This window comes from Erpetoichthys calabaricus, chromosome 2, assembly GCF_900747795.2.
Source record: "Erpetoichthys calabaricus chromosome 2, fErpCal1.3, whole genome shotgun sequence".
Lineage (NCBI taxonomy): Eukaryota > Metazoa > Chordata > Cladistia > Polypteriformes > Polypteridae > Erpetoichthys > Erpetoichthys calabaricus.
Window position 1 is genome coordinate 208361023 of NC_041395.2, and position 17372 is coordinate 208378394.

General features: G+C 37.0%; 1 protein-coding gene and 1 long non-coding RNA gene across 4 annotated transcripts in view; one reads left to right on the forward strand and one right to left on the reverse strand.

The window, feature by feature from the left end:
• Positions 1 to 17372, forward strand: part of LOC114646752 (uncharacterized) — a 182404-nt gene that overhangs the window by 76282 nt on the left and 88750 nt on the right. The window lies entirely within an intron of this gene.
• fam189b (family with sequence similarity 189 member B) overlaps positions 4480 to 17372 on the reverse strand; it is a 38129-nt gene continuing 25236 nt past the window's right edge. The window contains exons 9-12 of the mRNA XM_028793370.2: positions 16370 to 17005; positions 15843 to 15911; positions 8426 to 8724; positions 4480 to 7158 (exon numbers count right to left, since the gene is read on the reverse strand). Of these exons, the coding sequence (XP_028649203.1) occupies positions 6985 to 7158; positions 8426 to 8724; positions 15843 to 15911; positions 16370 to 17005 (1178 nt within the window). The 3' untranslated portion in view covers positions 4480 to 6984. The remainder of the gene's footprint in view (positions 7159 to 8425; positions 8725 to 15842; positions 15912 to 16369; positions 17006 to 17372) is intronic.

Genomic DNA, 17372 nt, shown 5'->3' on the forward strand with positions numbered 1-17372 from the left:
GCAATCTCGCCTCTCTGACTTTGTTTCCCAACCGTCCAACTTGAGCTGACCCTCTAATGTACTTATTTTTAATCCTATCCATCCTCTGACTATGTGATTGTTTATATCTTGTAAACCCTGACTCCAGACCACAAATTAATGTTTTTAAAACTAGTTACGTCTATTTTGTTTATTTTAAATTGAAAGTTATCTTAACAAACTTCCTCCAAATACCTAATAGTGAATAATTGTCCTTCAGAGATCCTGGAGCAGAGCTTTGCTGTCTTTTCACTAGGTTAAAAAACCACCATTCCTTCCTTTTGAGGTATTTTTAAAAAATGTCATGGATTCACTTGATCAGAAGGGGTTATATGTTACCTTGGCTTACATTTCTTGTATTGTTACTGGTTTTATATCCCAAATGTTGTTATGTTAAAAAGTCTTAACACCATCTCCATTACTATTTGCACTCATTAGTTCTCTTTTTGAACCAAAAAGATTGGTTTTAGGTGTTTTGAGACTACCATTTTCTCAATAACATCCTGTAGATGTTATTGAATTGGATAAACATTTCACAGTCTTGCAATTACACAATTCTTGCTTTAAAATGAAGAGTTATTTGGAGGTTTCAAATTTAATAATGGAAATTTGTGTTACTAAAAATAAATGTTTTTTAATTCTGCCATTAGTCATTGGGGTCTAAGGTCTGTTGTAATGATTACAGCTGTAGGTTGGAAACTAATAGATTAGTTAATACTTAACTGGCTCTTACATAATGAATTAATATTGTTTGCTGTCAATATTTATATATATATATATATGTTTAGCATTTCTTTCATTTTGCTTTAATCATTTTTTGAGATTGAATGTTATTACTGTTTTGTTAATTTAGGGCTGTTGTCTTTTAACTCTTGAGATAATAATTCACCTACCTGTTGTCATGACCTCCTTTATTGCTGCTTATCCAGATGAAATTATTAACAGTGACTAAGTCCAGGAGAACTGGATCATAAAAAATAAACTATCTGTGTTGGTCTGTAAATTAGTAGCTGATGGTACCACCCAAGAATTGGATACACACTTTAAAAATGGGCCAGACTCAATGATCATAACACTATATATGTCTGATTTTTGATGATTAAATGGCACAAAGAGCAGACTCTCCAACTTGTAGGTCATGTTGTGTTCTGTCTAGATTTGGTACTGAAGAGTACCATGACTAGTATATTCAATTAAGGATCTTAAACTACGAAAAAGACATAAATGTCAGTGTAGCACGTTATTTTTCATAGACAATGCAACCCATCTTTGGCTTGTTGTGAAGAAAGAAGTGCATTAGACATCACTGCTGTCTTGCAGAAATATTTTGAAAGAAGCAAAGTGTGGAAGAAAAGCTTATTATGCTATAACCTTGTGCAACAAAGAAGTATTTTGGAATTACACTTTTGCTGCTGTAGCAATTAGCTACAATTCTGCCTTTACATGATTATGAAAACATCAAATAAAAAAACACTTTTTCACTTCAACAATCCATGTAAAATGCCGAACAGAAATGTAAACTGAATTGAGAAAAAAACACAATTATACTGTATAATTGTTAATTTTTGTGTTTGTAGAAAAGTGAACATAACATAATTCCATCCATCCATTTTCCAACCCGCTGAATCCGAACACAGGGTCACGGGGGTCTGCTGGAGCCAATCCCAGCCAACACAGGGCACAAGGCAGGAAGCAATCCAGGGCAGGGTGCCAACCCACCGCAGGACACACACAAACACACCCACACACCAAGCACACACTAGGGCCAATTGAGAATCGCCAATCCACCTAACCTGCATGTCTTTGGAATGTGGGAGGAAACCGGAGCGCCCGGAGGAAACCCACGCAGACACGGGGAGAACATGCAAACTCCACGCAGGGAGGACCCGGGAATTGAACCCAGGTCCCCAGATCTCCCAACTGCGAGGCAGCAGCGCTACCCACTGCGCCACCGTACCGCCCTAACATAATTCCGACAATATAAAATTTAGTTTCAAAGATGAAATTGATGTGTCTTGCATTACTCACCATTTTATAACACAGTTGCTAGTATAATGTCTATACTTAGTAGATTATTGAAATTTTTACTGAACTATCCATTCTTTGAATATGTTCTCTGTATTACAAGGTTCTGAAGAGCCCAGGACCTATTAGAGCAGCACTGAATACAAAGTATTATTCATGATTAGACAGTACAGCAGTACATAACAGAGTACACTCACACACATACCCAAAGTCATACATATCAGACCAATCTAGACAGGTCAGGTCATGTCAGTTTGGGGAGCATGGGCTGGTACAGCATGTTGCCGCACCAAGATGAAACACCTCAGGATCCTGGTTGGCAAAACCCCCAGGCAGACATGTGGTCCAGTCCCACCCTCTGGAAATGACCATCAATCTTCCACAGCCAGGTGTTACATGGGCGACCCCTTGGCCTGGTCCACCTGTTCAGGTCCTCAGCAATGAGGATCCTGCGAGCTGGATCACCCTCTGGGAATCGCACCACATAGCCGTAGTACCGTAACTGACGCTTCCTCACAATGCAGATAATGTGCCTCATTCAGGACTCCATGAGCAACCACTCATTCAACAAAGTCAAATCAGCAGTACCCATGGATTCTCTGAAGAGACACAGTACCGAAGGAGTCCACTCTTCATATCAAGTCACTGGATATCATCCAAGTCTTGCAACCATAAAGCGAAACAAGAAGCAGTAGGACTCTAAAAACTTGGACCTCCATCCTCTTGCAAGGATATTGAGAGTGCCACACACCCTTTCCAGTGACCTTACAATCACCCATGCACTCCCAATCCATCTACTGACTTCATAGAAAGAGTCACCAGACACATGAATGTCGCTGCAGAGATAAGTAAACCTCTCAATAAGGTCAACATTCTCTCCTCAGACAGACACACTGCCGATGACTGTACCCAAGAGGTCCATTAAAGGCCTGGATCTTGGAATCTAGACTCTCCATCCCGATTCTACACAGAACATATAGAAATTCGAATCCTTGGAACAGTGAAGCAGCAGCACTATCCACTGTGCCAGCTCATGTTACAATATCCATCTGTTTGTAAACCACTTAATATACTTATATGTGGAAACAGTATTTTATAATAAATAGCTGTCATATGTATGTAGTAGTATAATAAAGTGGTGCTCTGTTGCAGTAGTTTATATTTTTACCTTACTACTCCAAAATTCCAAGTGCAAATTCCAGCCAAGCCACGGTCTATATGGAATTTTCTCATTCCCCATGCCCACAGGGCTTTTCTCCAGGTTCTCCAGTTTCCTCCCATTTTGTTCTCTGATGACTCAAAATTGACCTGGTGTCAGTGAACATGCGTGTGTGAGTGAGGATGCCCCAAGATATACAGATTCCCATCTAATGACTGTTTTTTACTTTACTATATGCAATTGCATATAAATATAATCAGCTTTTAAAATATATGCAAGAACACTTATGTCCCCCCTAATTTTGGAGTCAGAATGTGGATAATTAGGGTCACTGGTATAAAACACTTACAGAGGCTTAATAATATGATATAGCAGGCAATGAAAAAAAATATCCAGCATATCATTGGAGTTTATTAATCAGAATACATCATACAACATTGTGTACCCTTTTTTAATCACCACTGATCTTCATGAGCTATTTACTTGCTGCTTGTGGGTGGGACAGTAGAACTTCCAAGGCTCATGCCTGTCAGTCTTTGCTGTTCAAGATATAGTATGCTGTTCCAGGATTTTTCAGAATAAAACACATTAATTTGTAGGGTGAAAAATGAAACTACTCTGGACTACAAATGCAGAATATCCTAGCAACCTCTTACCTTTTATTTTCATAATTATGTGAAGACTTGGCACTAGTCTAACACTCTTGAAGAGTTCTGCTAGTTTTGAACTCCACTGAGACCTCTGCGGAAGACAATAAAAGCTCAGGCTCATTGCTGTCAATTAGACATGTCTCTTTCTATAGACTTCACCATACTGGAGTATATCTATGAAATACAATGAGTGTAACAAGCATCTTTTTGCTGTTTAGTTTGCTCAAAAATGCAGAAACCTGAGATTATATTTAAAAATATAATTTGTTGTTCCTTAAAAAAAATTAAGTACTAACTTCCCAAATTCACAGAAAGAACATTTCTGATTGCTAGAGCTTCTGGGCCCATGGCAGCTCTGGTTTTAGTTTTTTTAAAAAGTATAAGTTGGTGTTGCTTTTCAGTACACAAAAGCAGGCAACACTCTGTAATCAAAACTCAGTAGTATAAATTAGCAAATCAAATGCAAAAATTCCCATCTGCCATTCTGTGAAGATTATGTAAAAGTGTGTCTAACTCAGAAAAGCCTTGCACAATAACATACATATGTATACTGTGTGTATATATATATATATATATATATATATATATATATATATATATATATATATATATATATATATATATATAAATTAATAGAATGAAAAGTCTTTGAGATTTTATACCAAAACCTAGGAAAGTTACAGATGATTATCAGGTCATGCACATTTCATTTAAGCTGCCTTGGAACTTAGGTTTTTGCTTTGGAACAGTTCAGCAATCTGGCTGTACTGTAGGTGATGCACGAGTACACTCAAATTACTGTTTCTACTTATAAAATGTCACTGTCCCAGTTCAAGCAAGAGTGCAAGGTGAGCAGTTTATAGTAGATGTACTATAAATACAAAAATAAATCAATATTTAGAAAAGCAAAGGTTGTGCAGAGTGTGAGGCCCACAAATATCTGCATTGCCCCGTTGTTTAGAGAGCAGCACAGGCCAGTTGCATTGTTAAAAGACAAGAAGGATCCCAGCCTGGAAAAATGGAGATTGTCTATGTGGTTTTTCAGTGGGACGGGATCTGTTTGTTCCTGGAGCTAGCCATTTCTTTGCTAAAGTTCTTCTATTTTTATATACAATCAAAACAGATATGCAGGAAGAGCAGAAATAACTCTACATATTGGTCTGTGCTTATATTTGGACGGCCATCATTTCTTCCAGTAGTGGCCATTTTACTGAACCACTGTAAATAAATAGCACAGCACCATTAGTTACAAATTGGCATCAGCAATGCAATGTTTCCTGACATGTCTTCTGTTCTAAGGATTCAACTACGTGATGGCCTCCATTTCATGCATTCTTATTTACTGATTGCTTTTGGCCAGCTCTGCTTACCATGAAGGTCACATTCAGTTTTCTTTACCCCACCTGCCAGAAGATAGAGATCTGTTCTCAACAACTGCTCGTCTTAACCACGGCTATTGTCTCTGTTGCCACAAAGCTGTGATTACAGGGTTGTTGAGAACCACAAGCTGCACAAAGCAGTGCAAAAGGAGGCACATGATACAGCACCTACTTTTGAGTTTATGTGCTGTGTAACATTTCTCAGAAGATACAGAAATTCTCATGCACAAGTGGATTTTTGATTATATGAGGCTAATCAGAGCATGGTCGGTGTTGTGTGTACTGTATATGAAATGAGCTGAATATTGAAATGTTCCACAGGATATTTGTTCTTGATAAAAATTGCATTGTTAAAGTCCTCTGTTTTCACAAATCAATCAGTACATGTATGAATGACTGTACACAGTACATGAGTAATATTAGCTAGTTTTAAGTTATACAAGGTCTGATACTGTATAAGAAACACAGTGATTTTTTTTTTACCTGGGGCAAGCAAGTTTTCCATAAACACTAATTTCCAAAATAAAGAGATTTGACATGAGCATTAAGCATGGTGATAGAAAAATATGGCTATGGGGATAGACTGGATAAGGCTGGTGGGTGTATTTGGAGAGCACTTGTCAAATTGGGTCATACCTAAGCAGTAGAGCATTGACCACATTCACCAGAATAGAAAAGTGCAACTAAGGAGGTTCCATCAGCATGAAACAATTTTGACAGGCATTGTGGACAGCTCTTACAGCCTACATCAACCCAATCTGACTGAATCTGAGTAGTATAATTTAAAAGCTCCTTTACACAGTGATTAGGCCAGAAATGCATAACTGAAGTGTTGCTGCCCAGATCAACTACAACTAAAGAAAGATAAGTGGGGGGGTCTCTTAGAAAAAATTATGACAGAACTATGTAAACACCTAATCATGATAAGATCAAACAGTTACAGTGTGTCTAACAAAAATAAGGTGCAGTAGATTTGGGCACTAGGGGGCTTTTATACTAATAAATTGCAATCTTTGTGGCTGGAGAGTTCTTGCCCAGAATGGCCTTTGAAAGCAGGTATACATATGATATGTTAATTGCAGGTTTGATAAAACAATTGAAACATAAATCAGAGTGATGACAGCTTAGCTTATATTGGTGCTGAAATAGAAGAAGCACTTGTTCCGTTGCCCAAGGTCATTCTGTTCAGGCTGATCTGGCCTTCATTGGTACACATGGCAGTGGCTCCCAGTGAGTCCATGGCTTTCTTCCTTCACCATTAGAGAGTGAGCATTGGGTGTTAACCATCCACTGCAATTCTCGATCTGCACTAAACAATTAAATTATTACATTTTTCATTTTTTGTCAGTCTGACAGACAAGCGCATTCAGTGGAGTTTTACCTTGAAGAAAATTCTTATGGATAAAGGTTTCAATTCATCTTTCAAATGTGAGTGTTGCCAGTGATGCATTGCTCAATTTAGTCCTAAGCCATACAGATTTAAAACAAAGTCTACCTAGCTCACTTATGGTAACAGTAGGTCATTGTAGCAATAGTACACCACATTGTCTAACAGTTGCGGTCAGCTTCCAGCAACACACTTCCAGACACATGACTCTGGTAACTTTCCCTATTAAAGATTGGCTTTAAAGAGAGTGACCTGAGCATTCACTTGGGCAGTGTGTCATAACAGCAGTATGGAACTTCTTCTTTTGCTAACGTCACATGCAGAGTTCCTGCCATGTAGAACTTTTAGACAGTCTCTCACCTCTCCTCAGAGGGCTGATTCTCTGTACATACCACTCAAACTATGTGGTCGGCTTTGGTCTAATCTTCCCGATGACAAAAGCCTCCTTAAGGAAGAAGAGGAGTTCAAATCTCCACAGCTCTGCAGGTGAATACCTTCTTGGCGACTTGGCCTTGCAACTTGCCATGAAGCCCGCAGGACCTAGGAGGAGAATGTTTCACCATAATTCTTATAATAAGAAAAAATAATTACATAAATGACTGCACAAATAATGTTATTCAAAATTCAGACATTATGTAATACACTTGATATTACTGTTTTCTGCATTATATATATGTATATGTATATATATATATATATATATATATATATATATATATCACTTTCTTTTTTTTACTTTCTCATACATGAAGTATAGGGAAAGTATTGTAATTGTCCAGATTCGATGTTGAGATTTTGATGAATATCGACATTTTAGACCTCCCTGACTTTCTCGTATACGAAGAATAGGGAAAGTATTGGAATCCTCCAAAAATTCCATATCGAGATTTTGATGAATCTCTACGTCTTAGACCTCCTGAGTCTCTATGTCTTAGACCTCCTGAGTCTGAAAATACCATTTTTGGAATTATGTCTGTGTGTCTGTGTGTGTGTGTATGTAAACATGGTAACTTGAGTACACTTTCACTTAGGTCAACCAAACTTTGCACACAAGTATTAGGTACAAAACGTAGATTTCTATCAACTTTTGGGCTATTTTCACTAACCGGAAGTTGTACTTTACCTTTTATTCATGCAGCTACAGAGTCCAATTTATTCAACTTTACTTTTATACCGGTAGTAATTGTTCAATATATTATTCATTTGATTTGATTTGTTGTTGATGGTTCTTTAATGTACATAATATGTGTGTTTTACATCAGCCATCTAGAGTGCTTAGATCTTCTGGTCAGCTGTCTCTGGTTGTCCCTTGTACCAAGTGTAAAACCAAGGGGTACAGGGCTTTTGCAGCTGCTGCACCTCGCCTGTGGAACTCTTTACCTCATCATATAAAGGAGTCGTCTACAATTGAATTGTTCAAAACAAGATTAAAGACTCATTTCTATTCACTTGCATTCCGTGACCTTCAGTAATACTGATGGTTTCCTCTTTGTGATTATATAACATTACTTCTATTTTTTATGTATATAACATTACTTCTATTTATTATGTATTTTATTTTATGTTCATATATTTTATTTCTATTTATGTTTTATGTTAATTGTTTTGTTTTTCTTTTATTCTATTATTGTAAAGCACTTTGGCCACAGCATTACTATGTTGTTTTAAATGTGCTATATAAATAAATTGACATTGACATTAATATAAAAATATAATCATTGTCTTGCGGTTTACTCCTCAAATATCCATCTCCTTATCTGAGTATATGACAAAGTCTAGAGGAGACCATTCCCAATTATGATCTTACCTGTTCAAAAGGATTATTTCCTCCAAAATCAGGGCGCCTTTTGTGCCCCTGGCTACTGTTCCCTGCAGGATCACCTCCTGTTGCCAGATTTTTCTTGGATCGTTGAAGGAATCTTGCAACTAGAACACGTGTTACTTTTAGGTCCCCAAGAGACTTTGTTCCTTCTTTGGAGAGCCTATGTTGTGCAGCAGGTATGTGTTTTAACATGAGTTTGTTACTTTTACTGGAGTTTTTACGTAAGATGGAAGTAGGAGGTACCAGATGAGTGGCAGGAAGCAAATAGGTTTCAGAGCAGGGAACTATAAGGACAGACAACAAAGGATATAAAACATTACACAGCATTTTAAATACATTTTACTGAACCCCTCACTTGTGGTTTTACAACAATTGAGACTAAACACTAAATATTTCAGAAATAAATGCAATATAAATATCAGCTTTATCAAAATAAATAAAACATTAAAATAACACTTTGTGCAAAGTGTATGTCCAGTAATTCAGCAGATATTTTTAAAATCTTTGTCATTGTTTGGGTGTGTTAATAAAGGACTTTGATTAATAGTAACAAAATGACATTTTCATTTAGTCTACAATATGGCATAGAGGTCAGGACTCCATCTTCTAACACACACTGCACAAAGATGAAATTTCACTGTCACTTTCCATAGAAAAAATCCAGTTGACATTTAAAAAATTATATCTAAGCAGCATCAAATGTGTTGTTCTACTGCAATACATATACTAGCAACATGAAAAATCTTGTATGTAAGGCATTAGATAAAACATAATGGCTGCATTTAAAACAGTCCATTTAAACCATGTGCTCGTTCTCTCTTTCGCTACACTCATAAGTAGGAAGTGAACACCTTTAGTCTTCATATTTTGCATTCTCCTTTAGCGTGGACCTACATCATTTTAGGATAAATGGCTTGGAAAGTGACAGGTTCAGTGTCAGGCTCTGTTTTAGTTTACTGAGTAGCCACAAAATGCTGACTGATGGCCACCTGCCACTCTTTGCCCCTGTTTCTCCTCCTCCTTGTAAATGCCGAGCTGGATACAGACAGCAGACTGCTGTTGACAAGTATATCCTTGGCTAGGCCAGTGCCTTTACTGATAAGATGTTTTTGATATTTTTATTCTCGCATCAAGCAATATTCTAATTTACACTTGATAAACTAACTGCATTGGCTTTACTTCCATGTGCAATGGTATGTGTCATGAAGAAGCCTACTCTGTGTATTGATTCACTAATGAAAGAAGACACATTATTGGTATTAAATGACAAATAATTATTTACCCAATAGTTAGATAAGTGTTATCAGTTTAATATAAACTGCATACATATTTGGTTTCAATCTGCAATGCTATCGAAGCAGCTAGTTTCAGATCATAGGCTATGTGTATGCAAAACCAAACCAATATAGGTGTTAAACTGAAGGAAAAACATCCATCCATCCATCTTCTAAATCCTCTTATCCAGATCAGGGTTGCAGGACAGCTGGAGCAAATCATAGTAAGCATTGATTGTAAGGCTGGAACATTGTCTGGTCAAGGTGCCAGTCCATCACAGGGTGAATACACAGGCATGCTACGGCCAATATAGCATCACCAATTCACCTAACCTGCATATTTTTGGACTGGAGGAGGACACTGGAGTACCCGGATTAAACCCATGTGGATGTGGGGAGAACATACAAGTAGCATCCGTGATACAAACCCCATTCTGCTTACTGTGAGGCAACAGGAAGAAATAACATAATACTACTAAATAATAATGGTAACGAGTATGATCACTCCAGTGATATACACAAGAAAATACACAAGTAAAATGTCATTAAATGATTCTCTGTGACAGCAATAGAACCATAAAGTACATAATGTTTAAATCCAGGAGAATAAGAATGCTATAGCACAGTGAGGGCATTCAGCCGTATTGGTTTGATGTAAGGTAGTTATTTCAGATAAGGAAGATTCATTTTGAGGAAAGGTGGTTCTAGTCACTGATCATAGTGTTGGAGAGTAGTGACATATTGCATGTTGATTATTTCAGACAAATAAGATTTTCACTGTACTCTGTATACTTGGCAATATTAAACATAAGAACCTATGATTTTGCTCATTTTTTTCATGCTGTTGGGTTTAATCACTATCTTTATCTGTCATTTTACGTATAGAGTCTTCAGTCTCTTAAAATAATTCAGGCTGATGCTCAGCTATTAAATTCAAGAAACTAAAACTAATCAATTCATCAGATGGCTTTATTTGTTATTTTTATGAAAATCAATGATTTTCTCAGTGAGATATAAGGTCTTGACTCTGCTCATGATTCTCTTTGTACATTTCTTTTAACTATTTGCACCATTCACACTTAATAATTTTTATCTTTTTTTTTTCTTTCAGCTCAACTTACTCTTTGTCTTCATAGTTCCTAATTGTCCGTTATTTGTTCAGTAGGTAAAGTCTGGATATAGTCAGTTGTCACACATAAACATGTCTACAGTCAATTAATTTTTCTTAATAATGCTGCACATTCCAGAAAAATAGCCCAGTCAGACTGACCTGTGCAAACAATGTTGTTACAATTCGTAAAGTGTTTGTGCAGTTTGCTTAATGTCTGGGAGTTAATGCAAAATTTAAACAAGCAAAGGCATTGAAGTTATAGGAAAGATTTTAAATGTATCTGCTGAACATTAAAATATTTCTGTAAGCCTTGCAAGAGGGTACTGGCCTAGCCAGGCAGTGCCAGGGAATAAAGGGGTATTTTGGTGTAGTGGTTAAGGCTTTGGAATCCAAACCCTGAGGCTGTGAGTTAAAATCCTGCTATTGACTCTTTGTGACCCTGAGCAAGTCAATTTACCTGCCTGTGCTCCAATTGGAAAATCAAAAGAAATGTAACTAATTGTATCATAAATGTTGTAAGTCATCTTGGATAAAGGCATCAGCCAAATAAGTAAATATAAAATAGCAAAGCTACAGAATGTAGACTGGGTGCAGTACTTATTAAGCTAACAAAAGTATTTACTGCAAGAATAGCATGGGATTGACAGCCATTAGAGGGTAAAAGAAGATTACCTGTTAAGTACTGTAAATGTCCCCAGACTAATCACACAAAAGGTGCTAGTCTTTTAAAGATGTCACATTGATTGGGCAGAAAGCCAGGGGAGTTCCTCCAAACTGGATGACAGCAGAATAAATCTGGATGGAATAGGTACAGTACTACTGCAGAGTGTAGATGCCAGATAACACTTATACCACCAAGTGTGGGTGGCTTTTTAATTATGATGTGGAATGAGGGGCTGCTAGAAGAAACTCTACAGAGAAGGTTACAGGAGAGTTTGATGTTGTATCTGTTCCTGAAGATAGTTCCAAGGTGGAGCTGGCCAGAGGGTATTTTAGCTTAGAATCAACAGATGAGTTAGGGAAGGACTCTTTTACGACTGGTTAACTTGAAAAAAACAAAAATACCCAAGTCTTTTATTAGGTTTAGCAATGGAAATATTTATTGTGTGTCTTACAGAATGTTTCTAGTCCTTTCCCTTTTTTATTCATGCAGTAGGTAAAGAAATGTTTTTGTTTTCACTACTGTCACTCTTCATTATTTGTTTACTTATGAATGTTGCCATTTTGTGGGCCCATTTCTTGGTTGAAAGGTGGTACAGTTTCACATGTTGTGACATATGAAATAATCTATGGGATGGTATAAATACCAGCACAAGATTTCACTATCCATCTGTGATTACTTACAACAAAAATTCTTATGTTCAAATCTTTGATTGTGTCTCTTATTATGAAGCCTTGCTATGCTTTTTGACTGTGCTTATTGGTTATTTTTCTGGTTTTGGTATAAATGTACTTTTTGACTCACAATTACTACTCTTTTTCAAACTTTGACTTCGATTCATTTCCTTCTCCTGTGCATTCAAATATTTCTTGCTACTCAGACTATGAGGGAGGCCATAGTTGGATTAGAAAGAAGGAAAGACTAAAATCTTTGAGCTGAGTGAAAAAGACACTTGTAGCATGGTGTTTTGTAGTTGGCAAGTTGGCAAGTCAACCCATCGAGTAGATATGGACAAAAACAACAATATAATGAGACCCAAAGAAATAGTGTGTTTGTTTTCAGTCATTATGTATCCTTTACTGAAATTTAGCTTTGTATTATCAACTATTAATTTCGATTTGAAATATTGTTTTGGTACTTTTGTAAAAGGCAAGGGTGACACACAGAATTGCCACACTTTACAATGTGTACCCTGTCACACACGTGTGTTTAGGAGACAACTAAAGGGCTTGAATACATGTGATTCCATGCCAGACCAGGGGTGGTGAAGTGCACTAATTTTCCCTCTCGATCTTTTGCAGACCATTCTAGGGAAATCCCGCCCGGCTCTGGAGCAGCCAATGACGTCACTTACGGTTCCGGTGTTGATGACATCACTTCCTTCGCTGGCCTTTAAAGCCACCATCTTCTCTCAAGAGAGTCAGTTCTGTTTTGGACTCAGTTGAATGAACATATCTTTGTTTATTAATCAGTTTTGCAGCCGGGAACAATTATACAGGTGGCTGCCATAAACCTTCGCAATGTCTTATGGTCATTTTTGTGACAACCCATTTATTTAATTTCATACCACATTCCATAATTCCTCCATAGTAAATCAGAAGAATGTGGCACAAACCATATTTACAGGGGTGCTACTGGAAGATTGGAAATAATATGTATTTTCTTCATCATGTGTATTGTGCATCTTGCATTCTTGTGAGTTGTACTGTAATTATAATCAGTTACCCATGTTCCAGGATCAAAATGGATTTTAGCCTTCTAGCTTACATTGCCTTTTCAATTTAAATAACTAGGGGGATTTTCCCCTGCTCGCTTCGCTTGCCAACCCCTACATATGCATAATAGAACTAACTGTTTTACATTACAACGAGCAATTAATATTAAAAAATAGTAAAACGTAATAATTTGAAAGTAAATTATGTTTCATGTTGCATTAGAGTTATTCTATATAAATAAAATGTATTATTCGTTGCGTTTTACGATTTTGTTCTTTTTGGATTTGAAATTAACACGCAAATACTTTTTAAACTTACATTTTTACTGTAAAACTTCAGCAAAAACAATTTTATGAATTAAATTTTCGTCAATATCACATTGAATTTTGATTCTGTGTTTGGACTTACATTGTGACAACACAACGTATAACTGCCCATGAGTGAATTTTGTTTCTTTCTCTCTAATAAATAAACTGACTTTTTCGAATGTTTATCTATGTGATTTGTTAATTGTCTTTGCAGAAGCTATTCTAACGGGAAACTGTTAACGTTTTAATATGAATGGCATATCAAGATCTCCTTTGGTGTCTAGTGTTATCCGCGGGAGATGTACTACATTACGTTTCTTGGATACATCCTTCTTTCAACAGTAATTGGGGCAGTGGAAGACCATACTGTGTAAACGGTTGTAGATATTTTTGCAGGATATTATAAGTTGATGTTTTGGATTGCACCTGTATGCTCATTTCTTCTGTTGATAGAAGATTTGGACATAATAAGTCTTCTTTTATTGGGAACATAAGTGAGGAAATTGTAAAAATTTATAAGAGCTAAGATAGCAGGAACTGTGTCTGTGAAAAGCATTTATACGAAGGAGAGGTGAAAGGGTCCTGTACGTGGTTGAATATGGTTGACAGGAGGGTGTGACTTGAAAAAATGTAATGACCAAAGTCTCGTCTCAGGATTTCCTTTTATAATAGAGAGATGTATTCTATACAAACCACATTCATAATAAGGCACATGGCTGTGTCAATGCCTGTTGTGAGAAGTGACCCAAGGCCCAGTTTTGTTGCTGTGGTCTCCCGCATGTCCAGTTCATGGGTAGTATTATGTGTATCACAGCATAATCTCTCAACTGAGACCAAGATCAAAGCTCAAGGCCCTGGGGTTTGCAGGTTTTTGCATGACAGATAGACAATCATAACCATTTTGCATAAATAGATTTCTGTATGTCACAAAGAAAACTATTATTTTTTTGTACTTGCCTTCAGTAAAGCAAGCAAATACATTATACATAATACCATTCACCACATATATTTCACAAAAAAAGATGCAGTACAGTAATGAATAAAATGTGTATTATAAAGCAATCCTTGTTTATTGACTTCAATGTTACTATCAAACAAATTACAGGACAGAACCACAGGCTTACCATCAATAACTCTGCTATCATATCTCATCCAAACCAGAGATTCTGAAATCAGACAATTCTTGGCAGTGAAGACTGCAATATTTTTCATTAGCATCTAGAAGATCTTACACACTGATTCTTATTCCATTTGCCAAAGAGATGTGACCAGGAGTGCAACAAAGGCAAGCAATGTGGGGGCGATTCACAGGAGTGTCGATGTATGCTCAGAGTTACCACCGTACATGGAAGCAGCCCTACCCCCTAAGCTATGGGATAATAGGTGGCATTAGAAATCAAATACTTTTCCAAACTCTTTTATCTGATTCAGCTGTGCATTCTTATCTCAGGAATTCAAAGAGACATTTTTTTTCAATTTCATGTCCTGATTCCTCTGATTCTAGCTTTACAAGATCTATTCATTTTCTTCCCTCTACTAAATTTATAGATCTTGACTTGTGTAATATCACTGGCAAAGCTTTACCAGATACTGAATTCTCCAACAAGCACACGGATGTCATCATCCACCATCTTTGTAGATATAAGCAAGAAAACTATACCCAGACAGGTTTTGAACAGCAGAGGCCATCAAGATTGGTGCAAACCTATACTCAGACAGATTCTGTACACCACAGAGCATCAAGAGTGCTTTCTTAGATGTACACTTTACTTACTTTTCACTAATAAATATACTACCAACTACAGTAACAAGCAGATCTTCAGTTTATTTATTTATTTATTTTTCTATTTATTTCAGCATTGCAGTTGTGCAAATCAACAATAAATATAAGACTGCAAACAGGAATTGAGGTGGAACTTCTAGCAAAGTGGTGTGGCTACAGCAACCTTTTCCTGAGCTTTTTCATTAAGATAAAGAGAAATACTGTATACCCCTAATCAGCATCAATACAGCATTAATAAAAAATGTCAGCTACTTCAGATTTTTTGGATTGGAAATCTTTGATGGCGTATCTTGAATCCACATCAATGGAGCCCAGGATGCTACTGGACCATCTCATCTGGCAAATGGATTTCCCTGCCATCACATAAGGAATAACCATACAGCTGGCTTCTATAAAGCAGTAAAGTAAGTAATGATTGTGTAAGATAAATATAATATATAGAAAACAATAATTCAGAAGAACCCTGTGCATTACATACAGCTATATACATAATGTGTTTTAAAAATATATCTGTGCCATACGTTACATTCAGTTTTTAGGCATCACTTACCCGTATCAGATGAAATCTGGGAAGCCTCATCGCTTAGTCCTTTGCTGCAGGCTGAGGCACTAAAATCTCCTAAAAGATGTGGTTTAAGGTCAAGGCAACAGGAACAAATATTAAATCAAGTAATATGGTAAAAAGGGGATAAAATATTAGATGTTCTAGTGAAAAGTTTGAATGCAACACATAAATTGAACCAATCATACATTTTCCTCTTAATATTGATTTGTGGTTGTACAGGACTGAGCTCAAAATATAAAATTTGACTATGACATGTACCAATGCTGAGGAGACTAAAAAATGTAATTCTGTCATTATCTGAAACTGGTTGCTCAGTGTAAGCAGACAAAGTGTTTACTGTTATGTGTCTTTACAGAGAACAAACAGAATTTTTTCCTTGTTAATTGTTTTGTTTTTGTATTATACCTAAATTTGATCATAATGAATGTGTTAGGTTTACAATAGACATAAGCTGCTATTGTTACCAAATATTTGACATTTATTAAAATGCTTAATCAGTATTTAAACCATACCTGTTTCATTGGAAGTGCTGAGTCCTGGGTCGCTATGAGATCTCATTAAAGGGTGAGGCATGAGTGCCCGTGGAGGTGTTGGAGGCCGGGACTGGTCACTATGCCGCCTCTGTGGGAAAGGTTGGAGCTGTGATGAACCCTGAGAGCTAAGAGATCCTTCAGAATTACGCCGGCTGGGTGTTGAAGGTCGCACTCGGATCTCTGGCACACGAGATGATGAGTTAACTCGGGACTTTACAGAGCTGCCTCCTAGGGTGTCTAGGCGAGTACAACTACTAGCAGGCTGATAGTGCAGCAAGCTGGATCTAAAAGGTGAGTCACAAGCAGAGCTGCTTGGGGAAGAGCACGAATTTGACCGTTCTCCTCTAAAATATCTCTTAGGGTCTCTTTTGGGACTAGGTCGGATAGGCTGCATTACTGATGAAACTGGTTGCATCAACATATCTGTATTCCTTGAGCAGTCTTGGTTCTGATGCTGCTGCAGAGAAGGATTCATAGATCTAAAATTGACATAATCCACAGATCTGAGAGACCCTCCAGCTCCAACCTCCAGCAAGCAGGAGTCTTCTGATGGAGAGCTATCATCGGGAATGTCGATGATCTCTGACATCATTAGTGAGCCACTGTCCATTGACACTGCAAAAAAAGCCACAAAACCAGATTTTGGTGTGCTGAAACTATGTGTGACAAATGCTAATGTCCTTAGAGTTTGTCACACTCTATTTTAAAACCACAAATAAAGAGAAATCCAGATATATCAGCCAACAGTGTCTTTTTCTTTCCATCCAACTATTTTATATCTCACTTATTGAGTTGAAGGCAACAAGAAGGGAGTGCTTATTGCAGCAGCACTAAGCACAAGGTGAGAACTAACACTACATGGGTCACCAGTCCGTTTTACTGTATCCTCTCATCCTCACACTAGGTCAATTTGGAGTTGTCAATTACTCTAATGTTCATGTCTTTTGAATATGTGTATAAAAACTGAGTACCCAAAGAAAGC